This window comes from Thunnus thynnus, chromosome 8, assembly GCF_963924715.1.
Source record: "Thunnus thynnus chromosome 8, fThuThy2.1, whole genome shotgun sequence".
NCBI lineage: Eukaryota > Metazoa > Chordata > Actinopteri > Scombriformes > Scombridae > Thunnus > Thunnus thynnus.
This window is the reverse complement of record NC_089524.1, coordinates 11,208,567-11,226,386: the sequence shown is the minus strand read 5'-3', so window position 1 is coordinate 11,226,386 and position 17,820 is coordinate 11,208,567. Positions and strand designations below refer to the sequence as shown.

General features: G+C 40.4%; 1 protein-coding gene and 1 long non-coding RNA gene across 3 annotated transcripts in view; one reads left to right on the top strand and one right to left on the bottom strand.

Moving 5' to 3' along the window:
• Positions 1-17,820, bottom strand: part of hmcn1 (hemicentin 1) — an 86,808-nt gene that overhangs the window by 48,616 nt on the left and 20,372 nt on the right. For both annotated transcript variants that reach the window (XM_067596462.1, XM_067596463.1), the window contains exons 5-17: positions 16,338-16,509; positions 15,404-15,510; positions 11,135-11,255; positions 10,726-10,989; positions 10,454-10,598; positions 9,504-9,625; positions 6,511-6,780; positions 3,363-3,504; positions 3,017-3,144; positions 2,745-2,858; positions 2,414-2,572; positions 925-1,116; positions 740-835 (exon numbers count right to left, since the gene is read on the bottom strand). In XM_067596462.1, the coding sequence (XP_067452563.1) occupies positions 740-835; positions 925-1,116; positions 2,414-2,572; positions 2,745-2,858; positions 3,017-3,144; positions 3,363-3,504; positions 6,511-6,780; positions 9,504-9,625; positions 10,454-10,598; positions 10,726-10,989; positions 11,135-11,255; positions 15,404-15,510; positions 16,338-16,509 (2,032 nt within the window). The remainder of the gene's footprint in view (positions 1-739; positions 836-924; positions 1,117-2,413; positions 2,573-2,744; positions 2,859-3,016; positions 3,145-3,362; positions 3,505-6,510; positions 6,781-9,503; positions 9,626-10,453; positions 10,599-10,725; positions 10,990-11,134; positions 11,256-15,403; positions 15,511-16,337; positions 16,510-17,820) is intronic.
• Positions 2,227-11,466, top strand: LOC137187520 (uncharacterized). Its single transcript, XR_010929226.1, has 3 exons — positions 2,227-2,299; positions 2,387-2,472; positions 11,111-11,466. It is a non-coding gene; the product is annotated as an uncharacterized lncRNA (long non-coding RNA).

Below are 17,820 nucleotides of genomic sequence, written 5' to 3'. Positions count from 1 at the left end.
GGGCGTGTGTGTCTTATGAGACAACGCTGTCAGTAGGGAATTGGGGCAGTGGGGCAGTAATATATGACATCTGGGTGGGTCTGTACTTTTTAACCTTTGGCCCACATATAAGAGCTCAGAGTGTTTCCACTGTAGAAAAACAGTGAAACAGAAACAGTGGTTAACAAGGCACATGTGTTCAAACACACCCACCGAAATGTGCTAATGAACTTACACTCACGTGTAAAGACTGAAACAGAAACCCACACACATGCACGAAGACCTACAGATGGATATAGGCACTCGTACGTACTGTATGTTGTTTTAGAAAATGTACTGGACATGGAACGGAGATATGATCTATGTCAACGAATGAAAAGGCTCACAAAAACGCATATCTTACAAAAAGGAATGCAAGCATATGTGAGTGTGTGTATGCATTTTGTGATCCAAAGCCACGGGTCTTTGAAGTGCAAAAGAACTTCAAAGGAGGCACTTTTTCTGTTCAGCTACAGCTCTGTATTCCTTCACTCTCCATTTAACTTAATGCATGCACACCATTACCAAATCCCCCCTAGAGATTATACATTGAAACAATCAATCATATGCAAATAAAAATCACTATGCCAGCTCCCTGTCTAACATAATCACACTGTGAATACTTGCTTTTATTTCAAGATAAAAAACCTCTACTTTTTGTTCATAGAGGGAGAGAAACCATCCGGAGGACAAGACATTTCATTTTAAATGTTGCACCTACCTAGTCCAGTCACAGTGATGCTGGCCTGGGTCTGGATCCTGCCAAAGTGATTATGAGCCTCACAGACATATACTGCCTCATCTTCAACCCACAGGTCTGACATAGAGAGGAACAGAAAAGTTTAAACCCAGAGCATTTACTGCATATGTGTAATGTGTACGCACATATCTAACTAATAAACTCACTGGTGATATGTAGACCTCCCCTGTTCTGAGTGATAGTGCTGTGTCCGCGGGGCCTGTTGAAAAGGGACGAACCGTCCTCTCTCCTCCAGGTGACCTTTGGTGCAGGGTAACCTTCGGCGTGGCACGGCAGGGTCACGTTGGAGCCGATATCCGCCGCCACATCTAATGGCTCTCGTGTGAACTTGGGTGCAGCTGGAGTGGTCAAGGATGAAGATGGCAGGGGTCATAAAGTTTAGGGGACACCCATCCATCTGTATTGCATTCTACAGACAATCAAGCTGTCCATCATGTAAGCTTGGGTTGTTCACTACTGATTCTAGGACCAGATGTATAGAGGAATTTATTTGCACAACAGCAAAAATATTCAAACATAGAATTAATACCAGATTTATTGACCTCTGGGTATGCATTGTTCTGTGCCAGACATGTCAGTCATTTTTAAATTGTGTGCACGTGCAAAACTCCAGCTTGTTCATTCATTCATTAATGGATATTGACGCAACCGTATTTTGACGTAAACCAGACACGTTTTGTCCTTGGTCTGGCAAAGGAATCTTTCATTAACAGGACCAAAGCAGTCTTTGTATCTTTATGCACAGCCATCACACACTGGTATATACTGTGAGCCATAACAGCCAATTCATTGATGATTTAAGGTGCAAGGCTCCAAATAAAGTGTTTCTGCTTCTAATCTTCATTCATACATATCTCACTCAGTTCCGCTGACTTATAAAAAGGTATGCATAGTGCAGAGCATATGTGGAGGTACAAATATTATAATGTGACCTCATTCAGTGGACATTGCTATGTATAATTTACACATCTGGCCCCAGGACTAGGTTTCACAGTGATGTAGATTGAGATGCTCACTGTGGAACAAAAGTCACTACCAGGGACTAAAAAGCTATTACAGAGAACTAAAATCCCATTACACTTCTGGGTTAGCTTCTGTTTAACAGCTATCAATTCTTAATGTACTATAAATGCATGACAAATAAATGTATCATAAAGGCCTTACTTTTGTGCTTCCTATGAAAAACTGAAAGATAATATTAGGGCTTTCTATATTCTAAGCTAGATACTGTCAATATCTCCTACTCAACTGGACAATAAAAACTGAGCAACTTGTCAAAACCAAATTTTACTGTTCAGTACAGTAGTACCCATTTAGTTTAGAATAAAGACAGTAAATGTTAGTGTTGGGATGCCCTGCTGGGCTAAACATTGAAGCTGCATACCATGAAACCACAATAATCACCTAAAACAGCTGCAGCCTTGCAACACAAGAAACGAGCCAAGTCTAACGAGACTACATCACCCTGTTTAATTTCCTGTCAATCCGGATAATTTAGTGGTCTGCACATACAAAGCTATGGTAAGGCTACACAAGTGGTATTCCTGCTTTCAATTTTGCTCTCATTCTTGGTTCATTTTACTTTTACATTTTTTTTGCTCTTCCAAGGTTGACTAAACTTGGTGCCACTCTTACCTCCTACATCGAGAGAGATCTGTCCTGACGAGGTGCCGGCATCGTTGACAGCCACACAGGTATAGTCTCCAGCATCCACATCCTGGGTCCCTTTGATGGTTAGTGTCCCTCCTAATGTGTCTATGTCCAACAACGACGTTGAACGCAGCTGGACATCTCCTAATAATTAGAAGAAATGCAGCAGCGTGAGTGTGAACAGTTAACAAAATATGTGATATGTTCAGGCTGTTTAAGCTGTAATTTGAATGGGGTGTGTTTTAGCTCCACGCTGAGCTTTTAATTTCTATCTAAATTGTATGTGTTGGCCTTCCTTCTGACTCTGAAGTGTTACCTTTGTACCAATGGATCTCAGGCTGAGGGATTCCAGATGCAGAACAGGCCATCACAGTGGTTTCTCCAATGCCGATGAGAATCTCACTCAAAGCCACTGTGACCACAGGAGATTCTGCGGAGGCAGAGTTATTCAAGGATAGACAGAACATCAGTATGATAGAGAAATCATACACTCAATACTGTATGTGCATATTGTATCTAAATGTCTGTGTTTTTGCTTGTGTTGTTCTTTTCCATGTGTCTGTGTGTGCACTGTGACGTGACACTCACCAATGTAAGTGAGAATGGAGGTCGTTGTGTCTGTTCCAGCCTGGTTGCTGGCCAGGCAGCCATACACCCCTCCATCCTTCTTCTCCATGTTTCTTATCAACAGCGTGCCATCAGGAGTCATCCTGAGTCTGAACACACAAGATACACAATTCAGTATTTCCATAGTATTTTATGCACACTGAAGAAAGGCTGGAAAAATGGGAGAGAGGGAGTGAGATTTGTGATTGAGTGATGCATTTTCACGCTATGTCTTGAAAGATACAGATTTAAGTTTTGAACAGTTTAAACATCCGTGAATAGAGTTTAACGTCCTCAAATTTCTTCATGTAAAAAGGGATGAATTCACCTGCTTGATGCCATGATAAACATGTCATTGTGTGTCCAGACGAGGCGGGGTGGAGGGTAGCCACTAGCTGAGCATCTGATCCTCAGTTCTCCTCCTGTTTTAAAGGTCTGATTCCGGGGTTCCACTGAAACCCTGGGCACCTCTGGAGGAATTAAAAAAACACCAAATCAATCAATCAATACATCAATACTCATCTAATATACATATACATACATATACATACAGACAGTTGTATACTGTTATATACTATGTATATACTGTTGATGTTTTGGACCTTTATATGTAAGAACTTCTTCCATAACCCTGAATGAATTTAGGCTTTTCCACAAGTTGAGAGCATAAACTTTTACTGTCAGTGTAGCAGGAAGAGTGATGGCTCTTACAACAACTAATAATGTTTCACCCGTATCTTTCACCCTCATTTCCTCTTTATTGGTAAAACAGGGAGGAATACTGAATCCAGGATTCAACCCGGAGAAGCAGTGGAATCTGGAGAGATTTTCCAATTGATTCATGATGTGTAACTCATCACTTTAAGGGCGTTTTTTCTCTATTTTATTCCCACTGCCAGAATCATCTCCAGAGTCCACGAACTTTCCAACTTGTAGAATGTGCAGTGTGAGAAATAGTCTTCTCAATGGAGAGAGGGAACATGGGGTGACAATTCCAAAACAACGAGATTCTGATTCACGTGTCCATCTAAGACGCCAGAGAAGGATTTATTCTTTTCTGTAGTCAGTAGGAAAGCAGTAGCTTGTCATGGCTTGCATGCCATAGATAATCTGCTGTATGTCAGCATCCTTGCGTTGGCTGAAGGAGAAGCACAGGGATGATAGAGGGCAAGCAGTCACAAGTTCAAAAGGTTGAGCGCAAACGAGTACAGTAGGTGTGAAGGAATGTATGGAGTTTTGCACTGATGCTCCAACTTCAATCATCAGTGATGCCACGTTTTGACAGATATACTGCGTATTTACCAGATGCTGCCAATAAATTTACAGGCAACACTTTTGATATCTTACAACCTTGACTCGAAACAAATTGAAATACCTCAACCTGAGAACCTATTGATCTTAATCTTAGCGGCATCACTTGTATGACAAGACAAGGTCAAAAGTAAGGGCGTTGAGAATGGGCCCTTTCTTGTTGTTTATAGCCCAGTCAGACTCTCTCCTCACTTGCCTCTTTCAATGTGCAAGGTCACCCTGCCCAGAGGGGGGCAGGGACACCTCTGAGTTCAGGAACTAGGAGGTTCCTGAGAGGGAAGACACATTCTTCTGCTCTGACTCAGCAGCAGCCTTTATGTGTCGGGAAGAAGCCTGTCTTTAGCAGACCCTTCATCACCTGCTCTCTTTCTTTCTTCCTCCCTCACTCATCCACCTTCACTCCCTCTCACGTTGCATCCTCCTTCTATCTCTACTGCCCCACTTTTCAACCTCTTTTCCCCTCATCCCCTTTTTTCCTTCATTCATCCACATTAAACTAGCTAAATGTTGTTTTGGACATCTGTCCACAGTAAAGCACAAATAGTTAAACAGTTAAATCTCTTTTTTCATTTTACTTTCATTGGCAAACAATAGCTCTTGGCTTCTAAAACCTTCATTCTGTCCCTTACTGCTCTTTGCAATAGCCTGTGCTGTGTGTTATTACAGCTGAACTCACAATTTGCTGTTCTTACTTGCATATTTACACATATTTTTTCTATTTCTGTGTCCGACAACAGAAAGAGTAGAAAATAATGATTGCGCTGCTGTGCTGAGACGTCAATCAAATCCCTATTTTATGATTACAGAGTTGTCTAACAAAATCAACATAAATACAGCTGGACGCTATCAGTTCAATTGTATTCCATCCAAGTGTCGTAAGAAGTCAGACTTGACTTACTTCAAAGTGCAGCTAATAACTAGGATGGGACTGACCAGGGGGTAATTAGGAAACCCTCAGGGCTTGCTGACAGCTGTTTGAGAGAAAAATGAGGCACAGCAAAAAAAACCCAGAGAAGCAGTAATAAATAGTTTTTTTTTTTTAAAGAATAACAAAGAAAATCTCGACAGAATAATCTGAAAAAAGACATACAACTGAAGAGTTTGCCAAAGAAAAAGATGTTTTACGGTCGACTGTCAACTCAGCACTTATCACTCAGTGAGATGAGTGAAATGACAGAGTTCCTCTCCGAGCTCGTCTGCAACACTGGTATTAAACCTTCAGCATCTCCATCTTTGTCACTGAGCTTTACCTTGCAGAGACAACTCAGTTTACAGTATTTATATAACAATTGCTTTTGATTTTAAAGAGAAAGAATACTTTTTTTAAACTTTTACCTGGCAGGACACATACAAGGGGGAATTTAGGCAACAGCAAGCAGCATATGGCCTTTGAATTAACATCTCCTGAGGTTGATGGTTGTATAACAAAGTGAATACAGGATGTTAGTTTGGACAGATTGGATTATGTAAAACAAAGTTCTTTGCTTCTCTCACTTGCTCTCTCTCTCTCTTCTGACTTTACCTCCTGGATTCTCCTTAACAGGTTCTGGTTGAGATCATCTGCTAATGGCAGCTTTAAGCAGCTGTATTAAATCACCATTTCCTGGCCAGGCACCGGCCCATGCTCTGTGGTGCTAGCCAGATAGCTAGCGATACTCTCTTCCATCTGTGCAACAACGTGCTCCTGATTCAGTGTCAGTGAAGTGTTAGGAACAGAACTATAAGAGCTGTCCGGAGATGGAAAACTCTACTTTAGCATTGCTTGAGAGTCAGGCATAAATAATTTTCACACGTCCCATAAAGCATTAGGGTGAATTATGGAGAGTAGGAGAGTGAAGAAGGGCGGAAACACTTGGGAGATGATCTTGTATTTGGGAAGGAGGTTGTGTTTGCCAAGAGTCTCGTTCCCCCACAATGTAAATCACACAGAAAAAACAGACAAAAACATACCAAAGACCAACTCTCACGCACACATACACCAGCGACAAAAACTAACTTCAGCTTTAGTTAGTAGCCACTGCTTCTGGAAACATACTGTATCTGTGTTTCTATTGGTATTCCAATACGTGGCAACTATTTCTTTCCAATGTCTCTTCCAATGAGCCTAAGTTTTTACAACACAGACTCATCCTGAACACATATATTTATAAACACACATTCCTCACCTTGCACAACCAGGTAGACTCGCTCTGCTGTCACCCCTCCTTCATTTATGGCGATGCACTCGTACCAGCCTGAGTGATCTGGAGTCACAACGGATAGCTGTAGAGAGAGGTTGGTCAAGACCTGCACCTGTGGGTCCAGACGGGCATCATGGCCTCCTCTCAGCCAGGTGAGGTTGAAGTTGACTGTGCTGACAACATGGCAGGTGAGGACGGCACTGGAGCCAGGAGAAACGGTTACGTTGCCATTGACTGTGACAGCAGGAGGCGGCTCTGCAGGATGAGGGCATAATGTTGTTGGCAGCTGTCGGGAACTTCACATCATGAAGAAAGCAACGTTTATTTTCTTACTGACACTTACGTATGAAGAGAGATGCAGAATTTTTTACTGGGAACTGATTTTTAGACAGATGTTATTTTTTTACCTTAATTTAGCTTGGGAATTTGTCAATTCCCAAGCTAAACCTAAGGGTTTGTGAGATGATTAACAAGATAGGTAGTGAGAAAAAAACATATTTCTGCATCACAAACTGAGTTTTCTCATTTTTCTCTTTTCTTTTTTACCGTGAAGTCTAGTTTTACCTCTTCAAGTGTCTAAAAACTATTCAAATTAAACAATCTGAGAAGGGAAAATCTTTGATTGAACTGCTGACTAAACTCATAGACAAATGGTTGTGAGTTGACAAGCCAAAGCTTTTTAGGTTACAAGCCAAAAAGATTGGGATCCAATGATTTAGACCATGGGCTCTCCACTAACACTTACGATGACAATGTTTTCAGTAGGAAGGGAAACTCTAAGATGCATATGATATTAAATGGCAAAATTAAGTGTGTGTTTCTCAGCGTTGTATGAAGATATTCCATTTAGCTTTGTTTAGCTGTGCGCCACAGAAACTGAATTTTGAAAACACCACCTATCAACATAAAGTTCGCCATTAATCAGAGACATGGAGGTCTCCCTTCCTATCGTATTTCTCTTCCTCTATCTCTGTCTTTTCTCCCATCACCATTTCGAAAACATTCATCTCTTGAGTCTCGGTGTGTCGTCAATCATTTTTTCAGAGGTAAGCCAGAGCTAAGCAGAGAAAAGGGGGAAGGGGAAGAAAGAGGGAGGGAAAAGGAAGATGAGGGAGAGGTAGCGGAGGCTTTGGCTCTGATAGACGGTGGATGCTGGGGATTTCAGCACAGCTCCTTGGGATTAGGATGACACAAATTTGGCAGCTGAATGGCTATTATGTGAGTGTATGTGTGTGTGTGTGTGTGTGTGTGTGTGTGTGTAAAAGTGTAAAATGCGGGGGCCTGTCATCCTGTTCATCCTGTTAAGACTATAACTGGCCCAGTAGCAAAGGTTGGGGATGTGGCTGAGGAGGATTAATTTCACCTAATTTTAGAGATGTCATAAGAGGTAACAGTTGGACAAGCTAAGTCCCCTCGGCACTTTTGGACAGTGAACATAGTGGGTGAGTTACAGTAATGAGTTACGCTCATATATTACACAGATCCCTGCCTGGCTCCCTCTTTCCTTCTTCTGTTTCACAAAGAGTCTTTCAACTACCTCTCGCTCTTTTTCAGCGCGCTCCACTTTCTTCCCCTCTGCTTGGCATTCATCAAGTTGATGAAGCTCCAGTGACTTCCATGAAGCAGGAAGTTGTTTTGAAAGCAAAGTATGGGCAAGGAGACTTTTACTGACTGCACTGGGACTCATGTGGTGTCAGCTCTGGTCTCCCATAATTGAGAGGGTGCAGATTGAAAAATAAATGCACCACAGAGGATTTATGAATAGGCAAAAATGATTTTGCCTAGTGGTGAAACTGAAGGTATAAATAATCATATGATCCCTCTGGTTTGGTCTGGGCTCATAGCTTTAACATTATGATGATGAACACATGATCAGTATATCATCATTCAAGTAACTTACCAGTTAGATTATAGACTAGTTAGATTTTCTCTGAGATTGTGAGTAATTATGCACCTATTATTGTGGTGACAAGTATTTGTGGTCTGCTTTTGCAGTAACTATACCCACCAAAACTTTCATCATCATGCTTTATATGCTTACAGCCTGCAACATACTTACAACTTAATATGTACTTTCTCATGTTACACCATAGCTACAGTCCATTGCTTTACAAATCAGGCACACAAACCGTGCCATAAAGCCCATGACATGATCGCTGCGAAGCATGAAATACAACATCATGTTGTAAGCTCGGGTCAAATTTTCCATAAAGTTAAATTAATTCTGCCATCATGACGGTGTTCTGCATAGGATCAAGATCAAGAGACCTTGAACCCTGTAAAATACAAACCCACATTGAGTGGTACTTATATCCCCACCGTATGTCTATAAGTTGTGTGTACATGTGTTTGTGTGTGTGTGCGTTTAAAACTGTTGAGCATGACACAAACTTCATCTTGCTGCACCATTTCACTCAAGGTATTCTGTTTCTTTACAGTATGTGTGAGTGTGTGTGTGTGTGTGTGTGTCTTAAGTGTCGTTGTCTATGTCATGATACAGGACATTAAAGACGTGATACTTTAAATTGCTCACTGTTCTGTAAGTAGATTTATCACACACCAATTGCACTTGTCAACAGTCTAATGTTTGCCAGCTCTTCTTACGCATTCCTGTCTGACAGTCTTGGCTCATTACACGCAGTGATGGAGACTAGCTCAACATGCACTATTAATGAATATAAACTACAGTATTACAGACCACAGACAAACAGTGCTTCTGACATGTTGCAATAGCGTCTTAATCCATCATATCACATATTCTGCAAGTTCCTTTTATTCAGTTTACATTGTTAATAATATATAATACTATACAGAGCAGAGTTTTTGAGAAACTTTGCATTTTATATCACTGCTTTTAAGTACAATTTTAGTAGAATTCTTGGATTAAAAGTAAATAATCAAATAAATATCTAAGTATGTTGAGAAAATGGCCTGTTATCAAACTGACGGAGTGCATGAGTCTTGAGATCTGTGCTTACCTGATACATCCAGGAAGGTGCGAGCTCGTCCCGTCCCAGCACTGCTGATAGCAATGCACTCATAGTAGCCCTCATCCTTCAAAGTCACCTGGGGTATTTCCCATGATGCCCTGTCAGACTCACTGGGATCAAAAGATATAACAGGACATGAGGAGAAGGGAGAATATTCGATACTATTATCCACACTGGTTAGAATAATATTAAATTCAATCTGCTACTAGCTAATCCCTTGATTTCTATTAAAATCATGATTGCAGTGGTTCGTTGGAATTCTTAGGGTAATGATGAATGGATGTCTGCTGATTGGCCATAAGGGTAATTGGAAAAGTTTCTCACAATGAGGCATAAGCATATAATGACTCAACAGTCTCATGTAACATCATCGAACTTTGTGCATTTATCAGTTGAGAGAAGAAGGGCCAAACCTTTTATCATCTGCCCATTCCAAAACCATAGTGCATCGATGGTGTTCATCTGATAAAGTTCATATAGCCACCATGCAAATACAGTTATGACTGGCCACGTTTTGCTAAAATAATCTGTTCAAATGCATAAAATACGTCTGGGACCTTAATGGACATGTCCCAGGTCACAGTTAAGGTAGAATTATAAAAATGTGTAAAAACTTCCTGATTTTTAGATTTAGGTTTATTGACAACACTCCATTATATTTTGTGACTTTGTCAGGGATACAACGATAAAGTCCTAGATTTATTTCCATCGTTGTAACTTGTATTTTCACAGACCATCAGTCATTCCACAAGATGGGGAGAGGAGCTTTTGTCCAACATAAAGAAATATGAAATATACTTTTAACAGGTTGGTAATGGGACCAAAAAGTTTTGGTCAAAGCATGCACTTTACAGCATGTCCTTTCCTCATGATATTTGTCTTTTGGGATTTTTACTTTTATGCAACAGTCCCTGTTACTCCTCCGCAGCCCTGCTCACCTGAACAGTTGATCCACCCCAAGTCGTTTCCCATCTCTGCTGAATCGCAGTGTGAAGGGGATCAGGCTCTCCACCTGGCAGTTAACAGCCCCTCTCTGGAGGTAGTAACCATGACTGGTGGCTGGCATCAGCACTTTGGGGGCATCTAACAGGAAGAAATTGCAACAAAGAAAGTTAATCTCTCCGGGAGTTAATTGGTAAAGATAGAATCAAATAAGTAAGCAATCCCTAACGTCTTCATTGAAATATAGAAGGCAAGCTGCATCACTGACCGGGTACAATGCTGGAGTAGGAAACGCTGGAGACTCTCTGGAACACAAAACCATCCCGGTCATATCCTGTCACCCGCAGGAAGAAAGCTTCGTCTGGTGGAATAAACTCTGTGATGTTCCAGAGGTTGTGCGGCTGGCGCTCAGGGTAATAGCGGATTGGCAAGGTTTTGATCACTTTCCCCATAATTGACAGGAGCTCTAGCCTGTCAGCCCGAGCAGGAGGAGAAAGCCCAGTGGTGTTCAGCAGGATGTGGGTGGGAATACCTGGAAAGTTGATATAACATAATACTATATATACTGCTGTCCCAAAGCTACAAGATATAAGAGAAGGCAACAGGTGAAAGTGAAAACATACAACAGCTGTGCTGTCCTTTTTTTTTTACAGTCTGGAAAGGTTGACCTCACTGACCTTGAACTGGCCGACTGAGGGTCTTTTTGAAGTCCAGTGTGGGCTTCCTGGAAAACCCGGCTCGGAAGTCAATGGTGCTGAGACCTGAGATACGGACTGAGTGTCTTCCTTCACTAGAGGTCTGCAGTAAAAAGAGGAGATAATATATAGAAATGTTTGTCCAGGACTGATGTGACTCAGAACTACTGGTTAGTAGATTTGTGCTTCTGACTTTTTCTTCATGACAATGTTTCGTCTTAATATGCTGTGCAAGATCAGTTCCTATATAAAACAAGTGCTTTTTATGGTAAAATCTTATTAATCAAATTAAAACAGTTGTTTGATAAATATTATTAGATCTTTGGTTTGAGTGGATTTGATTCAAAACCCTGGCAATACATGATGATGATTTTATCTAACTCAAGAGAACAAAAGAAAGAAGAGTTGTTGCATCAAAGGCAGCTCTGCGTGCTTTAAATAACAGTCACAACTGTGGGATTGTTGTGTAACAACCTTTTGTAATGCTTACAAGTATAGACAAGCCAGTTTGAGTAGTCAAATATCTTACACCTCAGCTTATAAAACATCAACAATTCAGAAATGACCTTTTCAGTCTGACATTCATACTTTAATTAAACAAACACGACCACTATAATCAGGGAGTAGCTAATGACTCATGTGGTCTTCGTCACGTGGAGGTCCTTTGAAGCCTGGCAGAAATAGAGACAGAGTAATTATGATGAAGTATAGGTTGGTGAGAAGTGGAAACTCCTCACTTCAGGTCTCAGACATTGACTCATAATGCAGAGTGAGGCATGCAAACCTAAATTGTCATTTGTAATTGACTGAAATGAAAGAGAATGTGTGGATTTACTGTATTTTACAATTACTAAGTATTACTATACCTGACATAAACTTAAATTCCATGTGAAACTACCAAACAGGATGGTGTGGTGCATACAGGCAGGTAGATTATAACTGCTAGGCTAGGGGTGAAATTGCTTAAACAATGAGGTAAGACAAGGACAAAGGGGATCTGGCACAGCCTTAAATGCTAATGCCTGCCATCATGAAACACAATACATGTTGTGGCCATCAAACCTGCTCTAATGGCTGCAATAGAATTATCTCGGGTCTTTAGTTGGTTGTAAATTAGACCATAATTAGGGGAGAGGTCCTTTAAAGGTCAAGCTTTTACCAAAGACAAGAAGAGCCCCTGTCATTAAAACTACTCATTTCCCAATTTCACACCCACCCACTCGGATGGATTGACCAGCTCCCTGACCAGGGAAACACCCTCACTCAGTTGAATCAGCTCTTGGGTTGCAGTGGTGAGAAAAGTGATACAGATGTTTACACTGAAGATCAGTTGATTAAAACCTTCCTAAACTGTCATCATGGCCTATAAAATTCAGTGTGACACTAAAATGCACTCATCAATACGGGGGTCAACGCAGCACAAAGGAGTCTCACATGGATGACTCTCCACATGTGCACACACTCATTCATCCACACACACAATGTGGATTTGACAGAGTAACCCAATTACAAGACATACACTTATTCTTTTTTATTCTTTCAAGATGACCCTTTTTGTCTTTATTAATAGAGATAGTAGAGACAGATAGGAAACAAGGAGAGAGAAAGAGGTGTCACGCAACAAAGGGCCCCAGGGAACTGCCCACTTGGACACTCCAACATATATTCTAACTATGTGTTGTGAATGTAGTGTTTTTCACACTGAAAAAAAATGTGTGCACCTAGCCATGCCAACAAGCAAATTTAAATTACTAGATGTTTTAATGTGTCGTTGACAGACACTATTTTCCCCACAAAACACAAATAAAGCAGCTGCAGAAGTACGACACACCTGCTATCATTACCTTTTAGTGCAAACTGGAAATTATGTTATTTCTAATTGCAAAAACTGTGCACTGTCAACATTTGTAACTGAATTATACTTTATAGTAGTAGAATATAGGATTAAATTAGCACATAGTCAGGGTAAAGTAGCAAGAACGCAAAACTGAAGAAGCAGGGGGTGATAGCGGGGTGAACCCACCTTCTACACTCCACCACAATATCCAATTAAAGGCAGATTAAAAAGGATCAAATTCCTTTTCACACACAATCTATGGCCTGGTCCTTACACTGGGGTGTCACGGGCCATTAGCGTTACTGAAACCCAGCATGGCAGAACAGCGAAATCCCCCTGAAGTATTTACCCACATTTCTTTGGATGTCCTGGGAAACACAGTTACATATGACATGGAGATATATTTAGTCTGTGAGCCATATAGAGTGGTGTGGGGGGGACTGAGGTTGGAAAAGGCGGTGACCAAGAGAAGAAACGGGAAAACAAGATGTACTGTATTGGGATTACACTGAGAACAGCAGGTCCTCCTGTGCGTCATAGAAGGAGAAAGAAATATATAGTGTTTTGAGGAAGATGCATTAGGAAACAGAAAACAAGATACAGTAAGTGACAGAAAGCGATTAAAGAAGACAGACTGAGAGGGAGTAGAGAAAAAAACTCCGTCTCTCCCACTCCTTTCTCTCTCAACCCAATCGGTCAAGGCAGATGGCCGCCCACCTACAGCCCAGTTGTGCTCGAGGTTTTTTCCCATTAAAGGGGAGTTTTTCCTTGCCGCTGTCGCCAAGTGCTTGCTCATAGGGGAATGTTGGGTCTCTGCAAAATAAAGAGTGCAGTCTAGACCTGCTCCATGTGAAAAATGCCCTGAGATAACCTTTGTTATGATTAGGTGCTATATAAATAAAATTGAATTGAAAGAAAAACAGAGGAAACCATGGGACAGAAGTAAGACAGGAGGATATAACCCCTCTCTTATATTGTCTGTTTGATATCCCTCATCACTTCCATGGACAGCGTTCATAGAAAGCCTTCTGATATGGTGATTAAGCTGATATTAAACAGAAGACCAAGTGATGCAGAACTGTTCACCTTAGAGCAAATAAAGTTTAATTTAACAAGTAGCCCCAGTAGAGAAAACAGAGCGTTACGCAGCCAAAAAATAAATCACATGTAAACAATCAATCAAAAGTTGAAAGAGGTCTGCCAGAGGTAACGCAGCATACCGGGGAGTGTTCTCATGCTGAGCGCCTGCCAGCTTTCCTGTGCGAAAAGAGAAAAGGCTCCTTACACTGGTGTTTAGTGACAGAGCCCAGCAAGAGATTAACCTGAGGGTTAAGTGCAGACGTAGCCAGAAAGGCCTTGTTTCATCATACAGGATAATGTAAATCAAAATCAGTCCAAAAACAAAAAAAAATGTATTACTGGTAGAGTGTATGTCCCACGTACAAGTTACAAAAATGAAAAACAGTATTATCGTCAATGAGGATTTACATTTTGAATACACTATAATGCATTCAAAGTGTAACAGTGGCCAATAATATCTTTAATGCCTACCAGAAGAGGATTAGAGAGGAATAAAAAGGCATGATGAAAAAGGAGATAAGAGGAGGCACAACAAAAAACAAAAATCATAATTGTACAAGAATAAAAAGAGCATGATATAAACGTAGGAGTGGAAATCATTGGAAATCAAATTCTTATGAGAATCCATATATTTTAATGCTCATCTGCTCATCTGGAGCACTGTCCTTAGAGAGGAAACGTAGAGATGACAGTTTTTTGTCTAACATCCTCTCCTGTAAATCATTTGGGCACTAACATATAACACAGCTATGCAGACATGAGGGAAAGTGTCCCAGCACAGGCCTTCAGAGAATACAGGGGCCATCGTGGGCCCCTCAACAAATCACTCAGGTAAAAATGCTTGTCATTTTCCAACATCTGGCACTAACAGTGTGGGCAGTCAAATGTGTGACCTTTTTTTGTATTACCTTGATAGCAGGGTGTCAGCAGTTTCAAGTCTACAAAGGGGAATACAACAGCAAGAGTGCTCACACAAAAAAGCAACAGGTTGTGTTGACAGCAGTGGTCTTTAACATAAGCATTTCAGTCTTTAAATGTATCTTTCTGATCATGTTTTTTATTTGCTTTGAGATGCTTTCACCAGGCAACATGCATGTTAAATTGATTACTTATCACTGTATCTGAACATGCTGATATATTACTGCAGTAATTCAACTTAAGGACCTTCCTCAAAGGCACAACTCCCTCCTGGGGTGTGAGTTGTGACCTCTTTCCAAGGTTATACTACTGAACTATTTGCAGTAAGTCTTTTAAAAAGACAGCTCAGCTCTGGGAATTGTTAGGGAAAGCCTGTAATTTCACACACATTTCCAGGTAAAGAATGAATTGTTTACCTTGATAGTCCACATCCCAGGCTGTGGGTCCTTGATGTTGACAACTTTGGCAGAGTTGGGAATGTGCAAGAGCTCAGTCAGGCCATCAGTCTCCCCCACGAGCTTCCCTGCAGGAAAAACACAAAAACTGAGGCAATTATTCATCTTTTCTGCAGCTTTGACTGATACAAATGAATTCTTAGAACTTAACACACACTTGCATGGCTGAGAATTACATATAAAATACTGACATAAATTGCCAAAATAAAAAGATGCAGCATTAACCAGCATACTGTAGATGAATGAAACAACATATGCTGACTGTGTGGATCCCAGATGATGTAATGTGATGGAAACAGTCCTATGATAGATGACTATGATTTATCTCTAACCCTAATCCTTTGTTCCGTACGTTAATGTTACAGTTAGCTGATTTTCAATAATAATTACTTCCTAAAACTTTCTTTCTCTTCTTCAAATTCTTCTGGTAGGATTGTGGAACCTTGATTTAAAATAATCAAAGAAAGTGTTTGCTATTTGATTTCAAGACAGTGACACTAAAATCTGTTGTTCATAGTTGATGTTTAGATAGTTGATAACTTATCAGTTCTTGTATGAAACAACATCCAGCAGCACTGAAAGTATGTTTATACTGAATCATATTATCATGTTTTGCCATTATCGATGCAAACAAAGATATACCCAGTAAATGGTAGATAAACACATTGCTGTTTTATATGGTCTCATTGTGTTTTGTGGTATCTTCACATGTGAAAAATGGTCTAAAATGACTGAAATGGAGGTACTAGTTTCTTCATGTAATTTAACTGCCACAGATTAAGTGTATTGTCTCTTGCATACCTGAAAAAAAACACCTCCTAATATTCAAAATGTCAGTATAATCAATAAATAGACCACTGACAATTATGTCGATGCATGGTCACACTTATCATACCCTGTGGGTTTTTTATCTCAATGTTTGGTGCTGGGCCACTGAGGGCCACGGTGACTTCCTTGAGGCTGGGGTCAAAGGGCATCTGCCAAGTGTTGCTGACCCCACTGAAGTGATCGGTGGACAACAGGTGGACCTTCGAGGACTGCACGGCCTCCTCCACCCATTTCAGGACCTACAGCGATGGGAAGGAAATGTAAAGAATGCGGAAATTACTTTGTGGAAAATGTACTCTCTGTATAATGGTAAAACAGCTAGATAAGGTGTGGTATTCTAATAGTTTTAAGTGTTAAAAATTAAAAACAACATTGTCACAGGAAGCCCATTAAAACATCAATAATTTACCAACACACACACACACACACACACACACACACATTTACCCTCTCAGCTGCATAGAAGGTCATCCCCTCAACATGTGCAAAGCTTTAATCGGGAAGTTTCTAAAAGTCCCCCTATGTCCCAACAGTCCCCCCTTCCCCCCGCGACCACCACAACCACCACCACCACCACCATGAAGAATCCAACAGCTACTGTTTCAGAGCCAGATGCTTTTCAACCGAGAATATTTGAAAGAGCAGGCATCTGCGACATAAGAGTGATATGATATGTTGAATTCATCTCAAAAAGTTTCAGGTAAACGCTGGGTGCAGGTAGACAAAGGAATGGTCACACTCAAATAAAATAAGTTACTGTGTGAAATGAAAGTGTGTAAATTCTTCATATGTCATGAATTTTCATCCGTCTGTACTATGAAGTCACTGGCATTTTTGTACATAACTATAGTATATCAATTACAATTTACAGTCATTTCAATTTTTTTGAATAAGCACTGCAAACAAACCAGGGTAAGGTTTATTTGTAGTTCTCAAAACTACCTGCAAAACTACTTTTCCATTTTACATCCTTGCTTCCTCTGAAATTTGTCAAGGTGTCACAGACAAAAGGATTGTTGCAAGTAAGGCTGACAATGTTTATGGTAAGAATGATGCTGATGATGAGAAATAGAGAAACAGAGATATTGAAGTATTTCTAAAAAAAAAAGAGGCAGAAAGAGCAAAGGACTCTGACTCAGTCTTAATAGAAAATTAACAATAAAATCTAGAATTCCTCTTTTCTTGAAAGAAAATTAATAACAGCAACTATTCAAACCTCAAGTTTTGACTTTCCGCCAATCCAACACTGCTTCAAGACGGATTTACATTTCTTGGAAGGGTTAAAAAGAGTTTGCATCAATCAATTAACAATTAAATGTTTCCAGCATATTTGATTTGGAGTCCAGACTTGAATGTGGGCACAGCAAAAGACATGAGAGGCTGTAAAACCCTCTCTACCATTTTATTTACACAGCTTAGGGGTAAACCCCTGCCCAAGTTCAAATAATTTGATCACTGTGACCAAAGCGTGTCTTTTGAAATCAAAACGTTTGTCTCCTGACTCTGCAACATGAGAACTTGTACTTGAAAAACAGCAAAGAGCATAGAAG